Source organism: Haliotis rufescens, unplaced genomic scaffold, assembly GCF_023055435.1.
Source record: "Haliotis rufescens isolate VD_foot unplaced genomic scaffold, xgHalRufe1.0.p SCAF_41, whole genome shotgun sequence".
In the NCBI taxonomy this organism is placed as follows: domain Eukaryota; kingdom Metazoa; phylum Mollusca; class Gastropoda; order Lepetellida; family Haliotidae; genus Haliotis; species Haliotis rufescens.
The window spans coordinates 1,858,263-1,877,227 of NW_025964124.1; the positions used below are offsets into that span (position 1 = coordinate 1,858,263).

Sequence of the window (18,965 nt, forward strand, 5' to 3'; positions counted from 1 at the left end):
TCCTGCTGGGGTACCATGTAGGTAGCAGAAGTACCGTAATTCCCATGGTCCCTAGTATGGTGGCCTAACTTTGGTTGCAGGCGATCTAAAGCCCGTTTTTTATAATGTGTCGTCTGTTATAATGTAATGATGTTATTGTTCTAAAACTAGTTTTACAATTATAATCTGTGATATATTGCTGATTGTTGTACAGTCCTTCGTGGACAGTTTTTTATATATATAATATTAATGCATAACTGGTTCGTCACGATATGGATGAAATATGGCCGATGTGACTTTAAATATATTACTCACTCACTCACTCACTCACTCACTCGGTATGAACAATTCAAGAAGAATTTTAAGGTAACAGTTTATTTCATATTGTTTGATAGGCATTCCTTAAGGAAAGGTGTTTTTTATGAAGTCATTTCTACCTACTGTGTCTGGACAAATTTAAGGATCAGTAGAGAAGCCAAGTGAGTTCTGTGTTATGGGATATTCCAACTAAGTGAATAGAAACATGTTTAACCCTTGACACTGAACATATATATATATCACAATGAATCAAGTGTTGATTAAAGCCTGTAAGACTGAATTTAAAGATGAAATAAGCCCTGCAAATTTGTCTACCGTGCGTCACTTATGAAAATTAATAAAAGAACAGTTTATCCAGAGCTTCCCGCCACAACATATAACCCCATCACAACAGTACAGATAAATGTTCATGTTTTATTGACACCTTTATTGTAAATTATGTATTCCATTGTTCCATAAGAAAGTTACTGCTCAAATAGCATACAAAATGCATGTTTCTGCACTCCTTAATAATTTTATTCAAATGATGCCTCAGACAATCTTGGTTGGATTTATTTGGTCAAAAACATGACCTGATGAAAATGTTAAGAATCACAGTCTCCAAATACCTGCACTCCATAGTAATGTTATTCATATGATGCCTCAGACAAATGCCCTTCCAAAACTTACAATACAAACACTTTCCATATTCATAAGAGATCTGCTAAAAACCTAGTGTATAGAAAAGAGTCCGACTATATCATGAGCATGTGTTTACGAATCATTATGAAATAGTGATTATACTAGGTGGTCGTGAAAAGGTTAGCGCATCCTGATACCGGTCTAACACACATGCAAAGGCAAGTCACAGCTCAGTAGTGTCCCTATTTTTGGATTTCACTCTGTGGGTTGTATTTATTTCTCTTGCTCCAAAACATGCTCTAATGAATATGCTGAGAATAACAGCAAACAAATACTAATAGCATCACTTCAATCTGTGTACTGGCTGTGAAGTAACGATGTGACTTTCAAGTTTAACTCACTCACTCACTATTGTCAAAACATATGGCTTTCATATGCATAGCAGAGGATGGTTTTACATTTGCTGGGCATACATATATACCACAGCCAACAAAAGTATCCCAACAGCAAATATTAACATTGGGATGGTCCAGTCGATTGACGCAAGCTTTTTCTCTTCAGATACATCGCCTGTATCGGCTCAGCATCATATTTCAAGTTTTCATTCGTTAGCTGAATAATCTGAGCACCCATCGAGGTTTTCTTTCACAAATGTTTCCCATGATTAAAAATATAAATATGACCTTTTAAAATAATTCATATATTTGTAAATTAATAATACACATTGGTTATTAGTTTTGAGTGAAGGTGAATGACACTAACTTACAAATTATTCAGGACATTTTGCCTACATACTCAGAGAAAGGTTTTACATTCACTGGATAAACATATATACCACAGCCAGGAAAAGTATTACAACAGCAAATATTGACATTGGGATGGCCCAGTCGATTGTCTCCCCATCATCAGGTGCATCCTCATACATCTTCTTCTGAAGTTTGTTATCAATCATCTTCTCCACTTGGTCAGCTGTAGAGGTGAGGATTCTGTCAAGAGCTCTCAGGTGAAGCAGCTTGGTGTTGGTGTCTGTTTCTGTTTCCGTCACATAATTCTTCACGTAACTGATGGCATACCCTGGAATGCCAGTTTGTTCTGACATGTTCTTCACTGCTTCTTGTACTAGAGGGGAAGTGTACAGGTTGGGGAGATTATCTGGATCCTTGAACTGTGGGTCACACTCATCCAGGTGAGTCAGCACCAGGTGGTAGGACAGAGCTGAAACACGATACATTTTATCATTACTGGCATGTAATCAGTACAGGCGGTACTACAAAGCTCTTTTGTATATCGCAATAAACACCCTGAAGTTGCGTGACCTTGTCAATAGGAAGTTCTATCATACGTCTAAACTTACCTCCACGTCCGCCTAATTGTATGATAACATCTAGCTGGCGCTTCAGTTCTTTACCCAGAGTGATGCCATGATGGAGAACCAGAACAACACATGACACATCCCTTTGCGCCTCTTGTAGGTTGCCTTTCACATCAAGGGTTTCTGTTATCTTGAAGCAAACAAATGGATATAAATCTCAATAGATTGTGCATGCTGATTATGTTACCTGCGTCAAGATATATTTAGGCCATATCTAATATATACATATATGGTAGTACTCTGCTGTGCTTACCTCGGCATCAAAGCGAACCCTGCCGGATGCAATGGCTTCAATATTCTCCGTTTTCAAAAGATTGGATTCAAGTATTCCTGGCATGTCAATAACCCAGTGATGTCCATATCGTGCAGCCTGAAACTGTAAAATGAAGCTTTGTGTTGTAGGATTAAGCTCAGCTCAGACGTTATGTTTAGAAATGTATTGGACTCAACTGACACATAGTCAATTTTACACATGCAACTCCAATATCTCATGATAACAATGGTCACGGAGCTAAGTAAGAATCATCACTGTAATCTCAAGTGGTGTATAGATTCTACTTTGGGACACGTTTTAAGAAAAGTTCGTATTGAGGTAACGACTTCCAAACGATGTACGAGGCTACCAAAATGTATCAATGACATAATCTTATGGTCTCTGGTGAGTATAAAGCTATCAGAGGTGACGAAAATACTCGAATCATAAGAGACCATTATAATTAGGAAATAGCATAACAAAAGGATAATAATCTAATTTACAGTGAGGAGAATTATTCAAGATTTGTTCCAGAGAAAACATACATTTTTTGTTAGTGCCCCATCGCACAAACCGACAGCATAGTAGTTGGCAGGTATGTCATAATCCTTAAGTGCTGATCTCAAGCCATTGCAGAAGGAGGATTTTCCAGCACCACCTGGGCCAAATATCAGGATCTTCCCACATATCACCTTCCCTTCCTTGTCTTTGTTGCGTTTATAAAATTTCTCGCGGAGTCGTTTTACCTCCTGCAGAATAGTTAATAATTGAAAGCAATAAAGATACAGCTATTCATTATATAATACTCAACGCTTGCTAATGACACAATTTTGGTGATATCATAATAAATAAAGATATTTATCATATAATGGGTAGGTTTCTCGGCAAGGTAAAGCCAACGGATAAAAACGATATATGTTGGGGTCATATGTGGATAGAGATGCAAATATCAAGTAGGGACTACTTTTCACTGTTTACAGTCACCATATGCTTGAACTTTATCAAACACATGTGGAATGAGCTGCTGATCTTCCTACCAAGAAGTCCTTTCGTTCTCTACAAACCCTTGGCAAGGTTCTAAATGAAGGGAGTTACAACCTTCCCTTGGCAACTATTCAGAACCATATTGGGACAGTACTAGGTTGTGGTTGATTTACACGGATCACATAGCGCCACTGACAATTCTTTTGTTTTGGACAATTAATCTCTTTTCAGGATTGTTTGATGTTTTAGTTTTCGTCAGATACTCTTTCTTTGATGGGTGATCTGCCATATGTGTGGCAAATGACAACATACTTTTGTTTATCAACATGTCTTCATGCAATATTGTCTCTGGCTATTTCAACAAAGTTTTGATCCTTAGCAACTGTTGAGTAGAGTGTATGTCAACTACAGCTGTTCAGCTCTCTGCGAGAGTTTTATTTCTATCTTTTGTTTCTTAGAAGAACACACCATTGATGCCTGATCTTCTCCTTTTGATGTCCCTCTATTTGTCTTATTTGGTCCCCATGAAAACTTCTGAAAATTAAGAATCAAGATTAAATATTGTGCACATATATAAACATGATCACACTTCAAAAAGTGAATGGGAATACATTTGGCAAGGTAACAGAAAGGTGTCTAAAACATTTAGACTTGAATTGAAACAAGAAGGCCTGGGTTTGTGTAATTTTGCTTGAGTAGTACACCTGGGGAGCTGGCTGCCTGAGCGGGTTAAGTAATTATGTCACAAGTGAAGCTTGTAGCTAATCAGCATTATAGTATAAGGTTGGGGTGATTCAAAAATAGTTAGTTTTTCCTGCTTCTTGGGTGTTGGCCAGACCTGTATTTTAATCTCCTCATTTTTAATGTTAAAGTTCAGAACACTGTGTGAGAGATTGTATCCCATGTCGGGGCTTGTGAAACTGAACTAGAAATCATGCTGATATCTGCAAATGTGTGTCTTGGAAAACTTGCATTGTGAGCTTATGTGGAACTATGGATATATGTGTTTTCGTGGAACAAGGAGTGGAGTGAACAATCAAACATGGAAATCAGGGTGACTATATAAGTTATCTGAAGTTGATAAGTTATCTGAAATGTCAGCAATGAGTTGGGTTTTTTTCGTTACAATCTGCAATTTTATTCGAATAGGCTTACAGACAGTCACATGAAACAGCTGATCTAATGTTGTTGTAGTATAATGGATACAGTTGGTTTCATTTTTCAAATAACAATATTCTCCTTGATTGAACTAGAAAGTATATCTAGTACATCACGATTGGAAAATGTATACGGCGATCGACGAGTAAATGAGACCGTCTATCATTTGACTAACACTATTACAATATTTGGCGCAGTTTTCCAATTTTGGTATGTTGACATGGATCATATATTAAACAACCTACACTTTTAATATGGTTGCTTCATATCTATAAGAATGTCGAATGGTTCAATTCATAACATCAACAGTACAAGTAATTAGATCTACACACAATATATAGATAATCGATTTCGGAAAGACAAACTGTTTTCAGTGTAAATGTGATTTCGTTTTGATGTTTTATGTAGTTTTATTTATGTTTTTTTTTTCATTTTGCTTTATCTAAATTATCAAATACTTCACCCAGTGACATAGTAGTGATTACTTTGTTTTGTATCCTTAGTAAGAAATAGATTTTTCCAAAAATGAATATTTGTCTAACAGCAAAATCAAAGCATTCTTGTGGTTCTTTTTCGCCATTTTTACTTGTACATTTTCCCTCCAAAGCCGTAGTTTAGCTAGGGCAAAAAAGGAAAGGCATAATAACTGAAAAACATATATATTTATCATTTTGCTGGTTAAACTTTCGAAGTTCAATACCAAGAATTTTTCTTTTCTTTTATGACGACCCGTGAAGTTCCGGGGTAGAAAGGGTCTTCAGCAACCCATGCTTGCGGTAAAGGGTGACTATGCTTGTCGCGATAGGCGTCCAACAAGATCGGGTTGTCAGGTTCACTGACTTGGTTGCGGCATGTCATCAGTCCCATTTGCGTGGGTCGATGCTCATGATGTCAGTCACTGGGTTTCACTGGTCCAGACTCGATTATTTACAGACCGCCGTCATATATCTGAAATATTGCTGAGTGCTGCGTTAAACAACAAACCATCTAACCAACCTAATATGACAAATAATTCCATTACTTTCATTGACCTCCGATCATTATCTATTTTAACTTTTCCCTAGTAAAATGGGATGGCATTGGAAACTACTGCAAATAAACTATCACGTATGTCCTAAAATATGCATGTATACATACCTAGGTGTAAATACACTTCTAAAGTCGTATTTATAAAACATTTTGGAAGAAATATTTGTTTTTAATGGACTGGCCATACTAATATATATTTTGATCAATTGTCTAAGAGTATGGCAGCCAAGTTTGAAATACTAGCTGAGACGAGGATGTAAGTTTTCTCGTGGTCATAGTAAAACAAATTTGTTCAGAATTTTGAGCACATGAAATCTATATACACAAATACTACTTAAATTCGAAGAAATTCATATTTTCGTAATTTCTCTTTCACTTAATCTAGATATTATTTTTAACTGTACCGTAAAACAATAATATTGCCCACTTTCACCTGCACTTTGCAAGTTATTGATTCCTTGTATTAAATATAGCCTACTCTGCTCTTCCTTAACTTTCAAATTCAATTATTAGAATTGTCCAATTACGTCTCGTTTCAATCTTTATATAAGATTTAATCCATTAACAAGACATCATGACACCCTAAATATCAATAGGCGGTCTGTGTGATTGCACAACAAAGCAATGACATATGGCGCAAGTGATCGAAAATAGGTTTGTTGAATAGATTTGCTGCCATGAAAACGTTTTAATGATTTTGATTGAAACTACATGTATACTTACTCTTGGATGGTATTATTACGTTAGTATAATCTTGTTAATTATCAAGAAATAATAATGATGTGAGCGATGTCAATTTGACTATTGTTAGGGCTGTATACCGATCTTTCACATTTTGTCCTTTGAAAACGTACGATGTCAATTACCTCGAAGTTATTTTTATCACTAATAAAAGAGAACGGTCACTGAAATCTACATGGACGTTACCGGGATTTCTTCAAGATATACATTCCAAACTGTCATTCGTATCGCGATATTATCTTTGAAACAGTCTGCGTATGAACTTATCGTGACCACTTCCGTCAATTATGTTTTGACGTCAGAAAGACGAACGATTTCATCTCGATTTATTATCAGTAAATATAACTAACAGAAAATTCTTAATAAATGTGGCACTCGCGAAGAGCAACCTCCCCGTGGTGAATGCTGGGTCACGCTAATGTATCCTCAGCACCCCACTGCTGGTCGTTGCCACTAAATTGGGCAACCTGTTTGCCGTGGGTTGCGCCTCCTGTGTCGGTGGAGCAAGGGATCCTGGTGGTTGAGGGCACTGGAGCCAGAAACAGGTATTTCTTTTGCCCAACACACCACTTCGACCCTAACTTCACCTAGACGAGTGGTAGAATGGGCCCGATTCTATCAATCGTCTGGTCACCCCATGCCCTGTGCATGGAATGCTTGATTATTTAAAAATGTCATCTCAGACCATTTTTGATCAGGATATCTGATGACCTTGATTATGTACATTGAAAATTTGCCCAGAGTCCCATGCCAGAAGCGGTGGCTCATGGGCCAATCTGGTGATACAGACCTCTGAATTCTGTGTTTTTATAAGAAAATGCCATGTGCCGAACCAGCCTGACATTTCTCCTTTAATTAACCACAGCTATTCATGTCTCTATTTCTGGAGTATAACATCCTTGTTGTTGCAGGCTGGCTTCAACTGCAACATCATCCTTGATGACATTCGTTGGCGGGTGGGGAGCAAGGGTGGGAACTTCCCACATTATTCTAAACAGTGAAGTGTATCTGTGTGCGTGATGTATTTTGAATTTTATTCGACTTCAGAGTGAGGGTGGAAATGGATGGACATGTATGTCTTCTGGCATCCAGGAGGTTAAAAGATGTCTCACACCTAGGCAAAACATTTTTTTACTGTAGTTGCTTTTTCACTATCTGTAAACAGCTACTGGCAAAAGCATGTACAGGTTGGCTTATACATGTCAGCTTTATTTCCATTAGACATTTATTCTACCGAGTAAAGATTATCTTTGTAAATATATATTTTAAAAAACACAATATAGATGATACACAGTAGCATAGTACTTAAGTTACTTTCTGGTGATTTTAGTTTATTTAGGAATGACAAAAGTAATGCTGAGTATAGTGTTGCCTTAATTTCCTGACGGAATGTCACTTCTATTCCTACGACTATCTGGAAGCAAACTGTATGACTAAAAACGTGGCTTAACATCCTATTTCTATCGGTTGGCATATTTGCTTGTGTCAACAATGTTTTTAAAACATGATGATAACATTGATGTAATATCTTGTTGCATAACATTTATGCACCATGTTGAAAACACTGTAAGAACATGTTATGAAATAGTTTAGCCTGTCTTATAGCATGATGTTCTTTAATAACTTCTACAAATATTTAAGTAATATTTTATAAAACGGTAACATTCAACACCTTATTTGTTTGAATTTGTATATGTGTCCATTTCTGCAATGTGTTGAAAACATTGTAACAACATGGTCGAACATTTCAATAACATTTCAAACAGTTGTGAAACCATCTTTTAAACGTTAATCTTAGAAGTAAAAAAACATTAATAAAACCTTATGAAAATGGATGAGCTGAGATTACAATTTTTTTAGATCAAGCCACCTGTTTCTGTACTTTATTTTTCTCATAATAATTTAATCCTTAAATTTGCTTATAGTTTAAAATATGATATATGATTTCATAGGTTGAGTCGTTGTATTTTCCCAAAAATACGATAATATATTTTATGGAGACAAAAACGTAGAAAAGCAATGTACAATGTCCGCGTAGCATAACAGGTTTACACGATCTGAACAATGACAATAAGACTTACATTTATATCTCCATGAACCAAAAAACAGATTTGAAATCAATTCTTATAGATAAACAAGATAACAATAATAACTTCAGAGACAATTAACACAAACAAATTGAAATCAGTGATCTCAGAACCTTATATGATTATGAAAAGTGGTTTATAATTTGTATTCATCGCAAATAATTAAGGGGCTAAAACATGGGCTGGTTGGCTTGTGTCTGAAAGGAGTATTCATATCCAACTGTGGCATGGTATCACATTTGGACAGCACTATATAATCGGCACCAGCCTGGATTAGTACAAGCAGCCGCACACACACGTGCATGCACGTCGCTATATATGTGAAATAATCTTGGAAACGATGTTAAACATCTAAAAAATCCTGCACCTAGAATATCTTTTTAAAAACTGCTCTTTTTGTGATCTGCGAGACGTTTCTTGTGCGTTGACCTGTCGGACATCTGTTCAGGTATATTAGGATACAAATAGTTATTATTTCACACTTACCATTAACGTTTCATCCCTCCTCTGCTTTTCATCTCTCTCATCCAGAAGGCGTTGGTTTTCTATCTCAGCAGTTTCTTTCTTTTGTCTCATCTCCTCTGATTTCTTGGCTTCATCTTCTGCATGTGCTCTTGCCTCTTCTGCTCTCTCTCTCTCCTCCTTTGCAATTTCATGTGCCTCAAGTGCTCTTCGTTTTTCCGTTTGAGCTTGTTCTTTAGCTTGTTCAGCTCTTCTTGCGTTTGCAGCTGCTTCTTCCTTTGCTTTGGCAGCAGCCTTCCTTTCCCTTTCTGCCTGTTCCTTCTCCTCATTCGCTCTTTGCCTCTCCTTTTGGGCTCGTTCTTCGGCATCTTTAGCTCTTGATGCACTTTCATGTGCTTTTTCCTTTGCTTGATCAGCTTCTTCCCTTTCCCTTTCTGCACGTTCCCTTTCATCTTCCGCCCGCCTGCTTTCGGCTCTCAGTGCCTCATCTTGCTGCGCTCTCTGTATTAATGTTTTACACCGGAGTAACCATTATCCTAGCTAGCATGGTGGCATATGATTAATCTAATATCAGTGTTCGAAATAACTGCCTGCCCGACCGTCCGAGACGGGTTGATTTCAACTTCTCTAGCTTATCCTGAGAAACATATGATTATAGTGGGCAGGCAGGTTTTGGTCAGGGCTGGCAAGGATTTCAGCTAGCCAGTCCTGTGGTTTGGCTGAAATTTTTGGGAGATTCATACCCGGCTAATATTGAAAGTACAATTACATCACTCGTTGCCTAAGGGATGTTCTATGCCATTCAATCATGCCCTGATTTTGACCTATTATAACCCCATTACTCTTCATTTTACTGAACAGTGTGTTGTTGAATTTACAATTTTGCTGAAATCATAATTCTTCATAAATTTTGATCAACTTTACTTTTGGCTCAAAATTCATGACCAAACTGATACATGTTACTTGAATCACGTGGAATGCATGATCAGCAGTTTAGTTTGCACAGATATATGCTGCATATGCCTATTCTACCCTGGAATCGTCACGGGTCTGAACACATATATGTACGTTTTAATTGTATTGTTGTTTTCCTTTATTATTATCATTCATTGTTATATACTGAACCGAAAAAGAAACGTCACCCCACGTAACATTGCATGAAATGTTGTCATCTTAATATCTTGGTAATTTTTTACCAAGTTTCTAAAATTTAACATTACCTTGTCCGAAAAAATGAAATTTGATGATAAAAAAACAAAGCAGGTGACAATAAAACCGATCGCGGCAACGGCTTTGGTAACCTGATGCACGTGAATTCCATGCAAATTTAAATGCACATGCATCCCCCCATTTTGTGCCCTATAAAAAAGCACCAAGATCGGATAACATTCATTCGTTATTGAATTATGCTAAAACATGCCAAGATTGATAAGAAATCAGCGACACCAAGCCCTTGAACTACTGCAAGCTGGACAAACCGCTCGGCAAGTGGCCAATGATTTTCAAGTCCATGTAAGGACCACATACAGGCTCGAGCAATGGTACCAGACCAGAAAACACTACAGATGACCGACCATGTAGTGGAAGACCAAGGGTCACCACCCGACATCAGGATCGTCAGATTGTGCGACAGCATCTTCAAGATCGCTCAATTACTGCTGGGGAAACTGCTCCACAGACCATGGGGACACACCAGCGACACATAAGTGCGGACACTGTGCGTCGACGATCGACGAACAGACACCTCCACTGTCACATGCCACACCGAGAACCCATTCTGACACCACGTCATCGCCGGGTCTGTCTTCAAGGGGCAACACAGCACCAGCATTGGCACCACAAACAGTGGAGAATAGTCCTCTCCTCAGACGACGACCGTTACTGTATCTCAACAGCAGATGGCAGAGAGTTTGGCGACGCCATCGGGAACGTTAATCGGATGCTTGCGTTGTTGAGAGAGACTCGTGGGTTGGTCAGAGCATCATAGTGTGTAGGGTGGAATTGGTCTTGCAAGGCAATGGTGTCACAGCAGCTCGGTACATTGATCAAGTCTTGAGACCACATGCCATACCTCATTTGGAACGTCGCCACAACCACTAGTTTCAGCCTGATAACGCCCGTGCCCATAGTGTGAGAGCAACAAGAGACTTCCTCCAGCAGAATGGCATTAGAACCATGCAGTGGCCTACCCACAGTCCCGATTTAAATCCAATTGAGCACCAGCGGGACGACATTCAAAGACGGCTGAATGACGTCCGACCAAGGCGTCTCAAAGTATGTTAACAGTATTTGGACAAATAAGGTTTCTCATATATCTATCCATGGTGACGTTTCTTTTGCAGTTCAGTATATTTGGCGAGGTTCTTGCCTATGGCTTAGTGCTATGTATTCTGTTTTTTTTAATTATGTGTAAAACAAATAAACAATTAGGATGACTTACGTAATTTTCTGAAAAGATTGTAGAGATTTCAAGTCAGGATATGCCCTAAGTGTCCTGTTTTTCTTGACATGGGTTTGTGTCATAGCTAAACAATGGCGATTGCAGCATGAAATAACTGCAAACATTTGTCACAATGCATATATACAACAACAAGTTTAAGAATTAAATCAATCTGAGGAGTGTTATTCTTGTGTTTTAGTTTATACTAATAAAACGTCCTATAAACATAAACGTGCAGTGTCCATATTCAAAAAACTGATTCGATCCTAAGAATTAAACCTCAAAAGTGAAGGAGTGTTCTTAAAGCAGAAACTGATGGGTTGTGTGTAAAGAGAAATACATTAAAACAAATTGGGCAACCAATTCCCTTCCATTGCATTCGCTACTAAAATGTTATATAGTATAGCTATTACATGTTACACCACTGTGTATACTTTGTGCCTACTAAAAATACTGCTTTTTTCAAAAGATTCTGACTGCAAGAACATTGGCGTGAAGAGAAATATTCCTTACCTTTCCTCCACCCACATCTGTAAGATAAAAGTGCGCAAGTGGCAGTTTGATGAAGTGAACACATGTTGGTTTTAAAATATTACCAAATGCTAGTAGTAAGAGTGTTTGTAAACTTGATGCGTATAAACTGTATACGTCTCAATCAATTTAATTAACCAGTCTTAATTATCATGATATATTTTTAAATGTTTCAAAATCACATTACTGTCACATTACTACAGCTAACACACACCCTGTAAGATGATTTCAACTCGTAGGGTTATATTTCAGATGTAAACGCCAAGACAACTGATGAATTAGAATGAATCGCAATTTTAGTTGTACTGAATGTTACGGTTGATAAATATGTAGGTGTATAAAATCAGCCAGGGAGAGGACGATTTCATTTAAAAACAGATGTAAACTTACCCCAGTCCAACCAGCTCATGCTTTATTGATGCGCTGAAAAAGGCAAACATAGAAACATGATCTGACACATACTAATATGTTGGTATATACTTGGTCTAAAGAATATATACAGGTTAAATGTTCAAAATGGTTTGAACATCTATCACATAACCTCATAACCATATGAAATCATTATTTATTTGGCCTCATAATCAAAATAACATTTTCTCATCCATTATCCGATCCGGAATTGACATTATTCTCCAAATAAAAACGGTAATTGAGCTTCAATCATAGATACAAACGAAAACAAAAAGACGAGAATCAACTAAAGTCTGCAAACATATACTAGTATCAGGGTAGTCTCACATCTATTAACTTCATGTGATGTCAACTTACGTTGCGTTGTGGCCTGCGAGGAATAACACGTCTCAACAGCTTGGTGTGCACACATTCACTGAACCAGGATGTCCGGGGCGGCGGTATAAACAAGACGAGTCCTTCCAGCTGGGTGGTGTGCAAAGCCTGACAGGCTGCCAACCACATAGCTGTGACAGGCCCACGCGAACGTACAGGTTATTTTAAGTTGCCTGGCTCCCGCAGTAGGTACAGGTGAGTTAGATATTTCCATATTGTTTTAAGTACCAGCTATTGATAACATGTAGTGGATTAACAGTTCCGTCCTAACTATATGTGACCTGGAATCCGTCTACGTTTGCTTACACGATGTTCTCAACTAAGCAACGTGACATCTATCGCTTTTCATGTAAAGCTTTGATGTCATTACTTACTTCAAATACATAGTTGACTCCTGATTACTGCTTTTTCAACAAGATTGAAGGTAATGGTTGTGTTCTTTAATACATTTCATCTATCATCTAAACAAAATAAACTCTCATCGTAGTTGAAGCAGATGAACGAACATTTTACGTTCTCTTTTATTTCATAAGAAATTTTCAATGACGTTTTAGTTCTCCTCAAACATTGTTCAAAATTATTACATGCTTTTTTTAATGAAATGAGGAGATTTACTTTGTGTTCAAGATACTTTAGGAAAATGCCTATCTGGTGACAACAGAACACAAAGTAAATAAGTATTGTCAGGTTTGATATCGCAGGAAAACTGTCGTCTAAACCTATTATAATCAACACTCATTATAGTAATGTTCTAATCATTCATCAAGCAAATGAACCAAACTTTTACAAATTGTAAAAATGAAACATCAGTTCTGATGAGAATTTATTTATACTAATATAAATATATTTATTGGGTTCGTAAATTGAAACACAATTTCGTTTATCTAAGGATCCCTGGTATGGTGCTGACATTTCAATCAGGCACATCTGAATTCGAAATCCAAATCATGAGTTCTTTTTTTAAACACCATCTCACCATACCTCATCGCATAGTGATTATGTTCTAATCACACGTCAACCAAATGAACGAATCTTTTACGTTCGCTTCTCTCTATTATCAATTGAACAGTTGTTGTTTGTTCTGCTCAAAGTATTGTTTATATACACAGCAGGCTGTGTTTATTGAAATGAAAGGATTTCTTAGTTTCGTTGTTTCGTTAGTTCACAAACTTAGGATAGATCCAAGGATCATCTGAATGGTGCTGAGACTTCAATAACAATAATCAAACCTAATCAAATGCATTTTTTGTAAGATTCTCATGGTCAAGTCAGAGAAGAGAGAAGCCATTTAAATACCTAAATATGGACGTATTTTTTCTTGTAAGATTATCAGGGGCTTTCTTGTTATGATCTATTTCAGATATGCCACTGCCTCTTCTTGTTCTGCCTTGCTCACCTTATGATGACAAACTCAAGAAGTCTTTCATATACCAACTGTCACTTCATGTTGACATAAACAGAGAGCTGTCGCCGACTGTTTCACCACCGATCATTGTGATATTCCGGCCTCAAGGCAGACCGAGCGATGAATTTGATGGCGTGGTTCAACCTTTCCTTGTCATAGGTAAGTTGTGTTGTGAATGAAGACTGCTATGTTGAAGAGTGCATATTGATATATATGTTGATTAATTGTTTTATTCTCGAATGCTTATCATCTTCAGTAACTCTGTAAAATGTTGAAGAATTTGATGGAGTTGTTCTACCTTTCCCTTGTAAATGTGAAATGTGTTGAATGTTATTCTGTAATGATGCATTATCTTATCCAGTCTGGTGAATGCGAAATTAAGGACTTCTATACAAAAAGTAATGAATTATTAAATGTTTCATTTTGTCATTAAGACAAGTTTTCTTGTCCTTCTTTATAATGAAGAGGGGTTTACGACTATAGTTTTCAGCATAAGATATTTTGATAAATTGTAGTTTTACAGATGCTATTCTGGAGAACATATCAATCTGAACATAATTATAATTTAAGCATCTATTAAACTGAAGATATAAAAAGCATTGATCTTTTCATTTCAGGTAATTCTAACTGTAGGAACATTATTCTCTTCACTGCCTTTGCCACGTCACTGCGGTATGGCCGGGGTTTCACTCCAGATTGTGTATCACGCTTTAAGTACACGGACAAACTCTTTATAACGTCTGGACATCTTGATACACAAGTCAACAAGTCCACATTTGAAAGACTTGGGGCTATCCTTGTGAACGAATATGAATTTAAGGTATGTACATGTTATAAAACAACTGGGACATAATTAAAAGAGATGACACTGTTATATATTTGTAGGATAAATGTAAAGCAGGAATTTAACGATTTGAATCCGATTATTTTGTTTGATATATTAGCAGGTTACTGATGACCAATCACAACTAGGCGATTCTACTAGAAGTGATGCTAACAGCCAAGTGGACAAAGGCAAATCTGCTGGAAGAGATGCTGACAGCCAAGTGGACAAAGGCAAATCTACTGGAAGTGATGCTGACAGCCAAGTGGACAAAGGCAAATCTGCTGGAAGTGATGCTGACAGTCAAGTGGACAAAGGCAAATCTGCTGGAAGTGATGCTGACAGCCAAGTGGACAAAGGCAAATCTGCTGGAAGTGATGCTGACAGTCAAGTGGACAAAGGCAAATCTGCTGGAAGTGATGCTGACAGTCAAGTGGACAAAGGCAGATCTACTGGAAGTGATGCTGACAGCCAAGTGGACAAAGGCAAATCTGCTGGAAGTGATGCTGACAGCCAAGTGGACAAAGGCAAATCTACTGGAAGTGATGCTGACAGCCAAGTGGACAAAGGCAAATCTGCTGGAAGTGATGCTGACAGTCAAGTGGACAAAGGCAAATCTGCTGGAAGTGATGCTGACAGCCAAGTGGACAAAGGCAAATCTGCTGGAAGTGATGCTGACAGTCAAGTGGACAAAGGCAGATCTACTGGAAGTGATGCTAACAGCCAAGTGGACAAAGGCAAATCTGCTGGAAGAGATGCTGACAGCCAAGTGCATAAAGGCAAATCTGCTGGAAGAGATGCTGACAGTCAAGGGCACAAAGGCAAATCTACTGGAAGTGATGCTGACAGTCAAGTGGACAATGGCAAATCTGCTGGAAGTGATGCTGACAGGCAGGTGGACAAAGTCAAATCTACTGGAACTGATGCTAACAGCCATGTTGACAGAAACTACTCTGCTAGAAGGTGTGCTGGTGGTCAAGTGGACAGAGATCACTCTACTGTAAGTAAGGCCAACAGCCAGGGGGAGAGAGGCCACTCTACGGGAAGAGATGCCGACAGCCATGTGGACAACGCCCTTTCTTCCAGAAAAGATGTCAAAGCGGGCAAAGCGCACTTCACTGTAAGTGATGCCACAGGCCAATTGGACAACGGCAGCTCTGATCCAAATTCCGAAACAGGAACCATTTGCAATCTCGGTGACATTAGTAAGTATTTATGAACAACATGTGTGTACCCTTGTTTTGGTTATATTATCTCAGTGATACCCCATTTATCCCGGCAGTAAGGATCTCTGATATTGTCCGGAGTGAAATATTTCCAGATTAAAGAAACATGGGTACAAAGAGCATAACGCTGTATGCATAGAAGTGTTGTCAGTTGTAATTATTCTGAAGTTTCTGAGTCTATAACTATCACGAATTCAATCCTTTCTGTATTTCAGACAGATTACGGATGATACGGCAAGAAATGGAGAGAGGAACAACTGACTTGAAAGGCAAGGTGGAGAAAAGGTCTGCGTTACAACCATGGATACGGATAATACTTGAAGCCGTGATGGAATATCTCTTCCCTAGGCAGGAGGTAACACAAATCACGTGATGTAGAATATTGTTCTTTCACATCTGCGATGTCTTTTAGATAAAGCATGTCGGCTTTACATATTTCTTCCTCTGAAATACTGTGGGTTTAACACTGCTCATAATTATGCATCCCTTTGGACATTCTGGGTTATGCCACATGCATGTCCCCCAAACTGTGTTAAATAGGGATTTGATGGTCAGGCTCTATGAATTCGACTGTGTGTAATGCTTACAGTTTCTGGTTTATCTGGATCAGATTCGACTGTTTACAGGACACTGTGAAATAAATTGAACAGTTGTTACTTGGCAATCACCAGCCTTCCCCCTGCTTTATTCCACAAACGTTCTTGTTTACACTGCAAAAAAATCCATCTATACAAGCTTGTATATGCTTTGGAATGATGATATTTCAAAAGCATATACAAGATTGGAATGATGATATATACAAAAATATACAAGTTTGTATAAACGACATATACAAAAATATATAAATTTTTATATATGGTGTATCCAAATTTGTTTTCTTTGTATATATTGGTAAAGGGGGATAATTGTTATGTATTTGTGTATAATTATTTTATATGTGCAAATTGAAATGTTTTAAGTTGAGCACTGTGTTTCTTTGTATATGTTGGTAAAGGAGGATTATTGCTATGTATTGTTCTATAATTGTTTTGTATGTGCAAAATAGTACAGTATAATTACAAAAAACTGATATAGTGGCGTGTAACATTACTGGAATGTTTAATTAGTCCTCCACACTGTTAGCGGGAGTATATACTCTCCTTGCAATGATAATGACGGGTAAGCGATTGAGGTGTCTGGTACTTTTCCTGGCGCGGTGCTTGGTATGTGAGTAGACTTTATGGTCAAATGCACAGAGAGGATAAGCTGTCGGGGGTGATTGTATTGGCGGTGGCTTCTGTTTTGAAAGTGTTAAAATCAATTTGTGCTGAGCTTGTATTCGTGTGTACGGGGAGGCTGCGATGTGATTTGTAACATGCTCTCGTGCACATGGCAGATTAGCCAACAGATTGGATTGCACAGAGGATGAAAACTATTTTATTATTAATTTAATGTGTTGAATTTGGTTTGTTCTGAGGTGTCGGTTTAATTGTAGGGTATACATTGTTATAATGTCAAATCTAGGCGGAACGCAGAAAATCGCGTTTTTTTAAAACGGCAGTCCTTGGAAAAATCCTCTTCAAAATATAATCAAAGATTTTTTTTAAAATATACTCCGAAAATATCGTGTTGCCGGAAACTGTGGCGGATTGTCCTGTTTTCGATCAGAGTTTTCAGCATCAAACATGCCTATATTATTATTCATCACACAATCAAGGGATCATTTCCGGATATCATACGTTTTCTACAAAGGTATGCTTTTCTCAATATTCTCAACATTGCACGATTGTGGCAGTATTGCTCCCAGGTGGTGGCGGCGTCCACTAATGCCTACATCCACTAATGCCTACGGTCTACAATAAACAAAGTCATGCACCAGTGATTTTCAGCGACACCTGCTATCAGTGCATCATTTCTGCATCATTGCAGTAGTTCTTATAGTATACACCAGCAGATATTTGATGATTTCAAAGAATATTCAAAGAGTGCATTCCTAACATGGGTATGTTGTTTTCATTGTATAGGCATTATTCCACACTGCTTTATTTTTTTGTAGGCAATAGTAACTGTAGGCAAACGTGAACGTAGGCATTAGTGGCTGGAACCCAGGTGGCCGGATGCGCAGAAAGTATTCCCGATTTTTTAAAAGTACTGATGTAACTCCGAAATGTTACATCCGCCATCTTTGTTTATTTGACTTTCGCAACTGTTCCATTTGTTGGTATGAATATTGTCTAAACGGCACAAAATTGCTTAAAATGCAATCGAATGTTCAAAACATTTCTTGGGGCTCAGCCTAATATCGTTAGCAAAGTCAACAAACTACGACCATAAATGTAATGTACAACAGGAGCAAGAAAATTAAAAAAATTCTTACAAATACAAATGATAAGAAGTCGAATATGAAATCTTATACCTGTATTATAAGAACAAGAAATTGAGACGCTTTGACGTATTCAGTTTAAATTGACATGTTCTTTACTTATGTAAATGCAAATGATAAAAAAATAATTAACAGTGAGATACTCTGGCTATTGTGCAAAGCATCCAGTCCCAATGAAAGTGAACAGCATGCCAATGTTATACAAAGCAATCATATAATATATCGCAACTGATAGTTCTAAACAATCAGGCAATCAACATAATGATGGTATCAGTGGGCACATCGTGATATTTGAAGATAAAAAATTATAACACATGTCCGCAGTCTGGGAAGTAGTACACAGCATCTTGACAATGAACAAAAAGAAGAAGAAGAATAGTTTATTAAA

General features: G+C 37.6%; 2 protein-coding genes across 4 annotated transcripts in view; one reads left to right on the plus strand and one right to left on the minus strand.

Annotated features, from left to right (window-relative positions):
- Positions 1-338: 338 nt before the first annotated feature.
- Positions 339-12,879, minus strand: LOC124118972 (eukaryotic translation initiation factor 4 gamma-like). The gene is made up of 9 exons (XM_046481321.2): positions 12,744-12,879; positions 12,366-12,398; positions 11,958-11,974; positions 9,029-9,505; positions 3,996-4,061; positions 3,089-3,292; positions 2,544-2,666; positions 2,273-2,420; positions 339-2,133 (listed from the first exon to the last, which is right to left on the minus strand). The coding sequence occupies exons 2-9, from the start codon at positions 12,382-12,384 to the stop codon at positions 1,733-1,735; spliced, it is 1,455 nt and encodes a 484-aa protein (XP_046337277.2). The 5' UTR covers positions 12,385-12,398; positions 12,744-12,879; the 3' UTR covers positions 339-1,732.
- LOC124118986 (serine-aspartate repeat-containing protein I-like) overlaps positions 12,841-18,965 on the plus strand; it is a 43,798-nt gene continuing 37,673 nt past the window's right edge. The window contains exons 1-5 of one of the 3 annotated variants that reach the window (XM_048382725.1): positions 12,841-12,956; positions 14,122-14,325; positions 14,784-14,986; positions 15,111-16,194; positions 16,431-16,570. In XM_048382725.1, coding sequence (XP_048238682.1) covers positions 14,124-14,325; positions 14,784-14,986; positions 15,111-16,194; positions 16,431-16,570 — 1,629 coding nt within the window. In that variant the 5' untranslated portion in view covers positions 12,841-12,956; positions 14,122-14,123. Of the gene's footprint in view, positions 12,957-13,044; positions 13,186-14,121; positions 14,326-14,783; positions 14,987-15,110; positions 16,195-16,430; positions 16,571-18,965 lie in introns of those variants that run through there. The other 2 variants (XM_048382727.1, XM_048382726.1) reach the window with 2 other exon arrangements.

Coding starts and splice junctions, on each gene's coding strand:
- LOC124118972 (XM_046481321.2), bottom strand. Junction 4,062..9,028: donor GGAGGGATGAAACGTTAATG/GTAAGTGTGAAA, acceptor CTTAATTTTCAG/AAGTTTTCATGGGGACCAAA. Junction 3,293..3,995: donor GAGAAGATCAGGCATCAATG/GTGTGTTCTTCT, acceptor ACTATTCTGCAG/GAGGTAAAACGACTCCGCGA.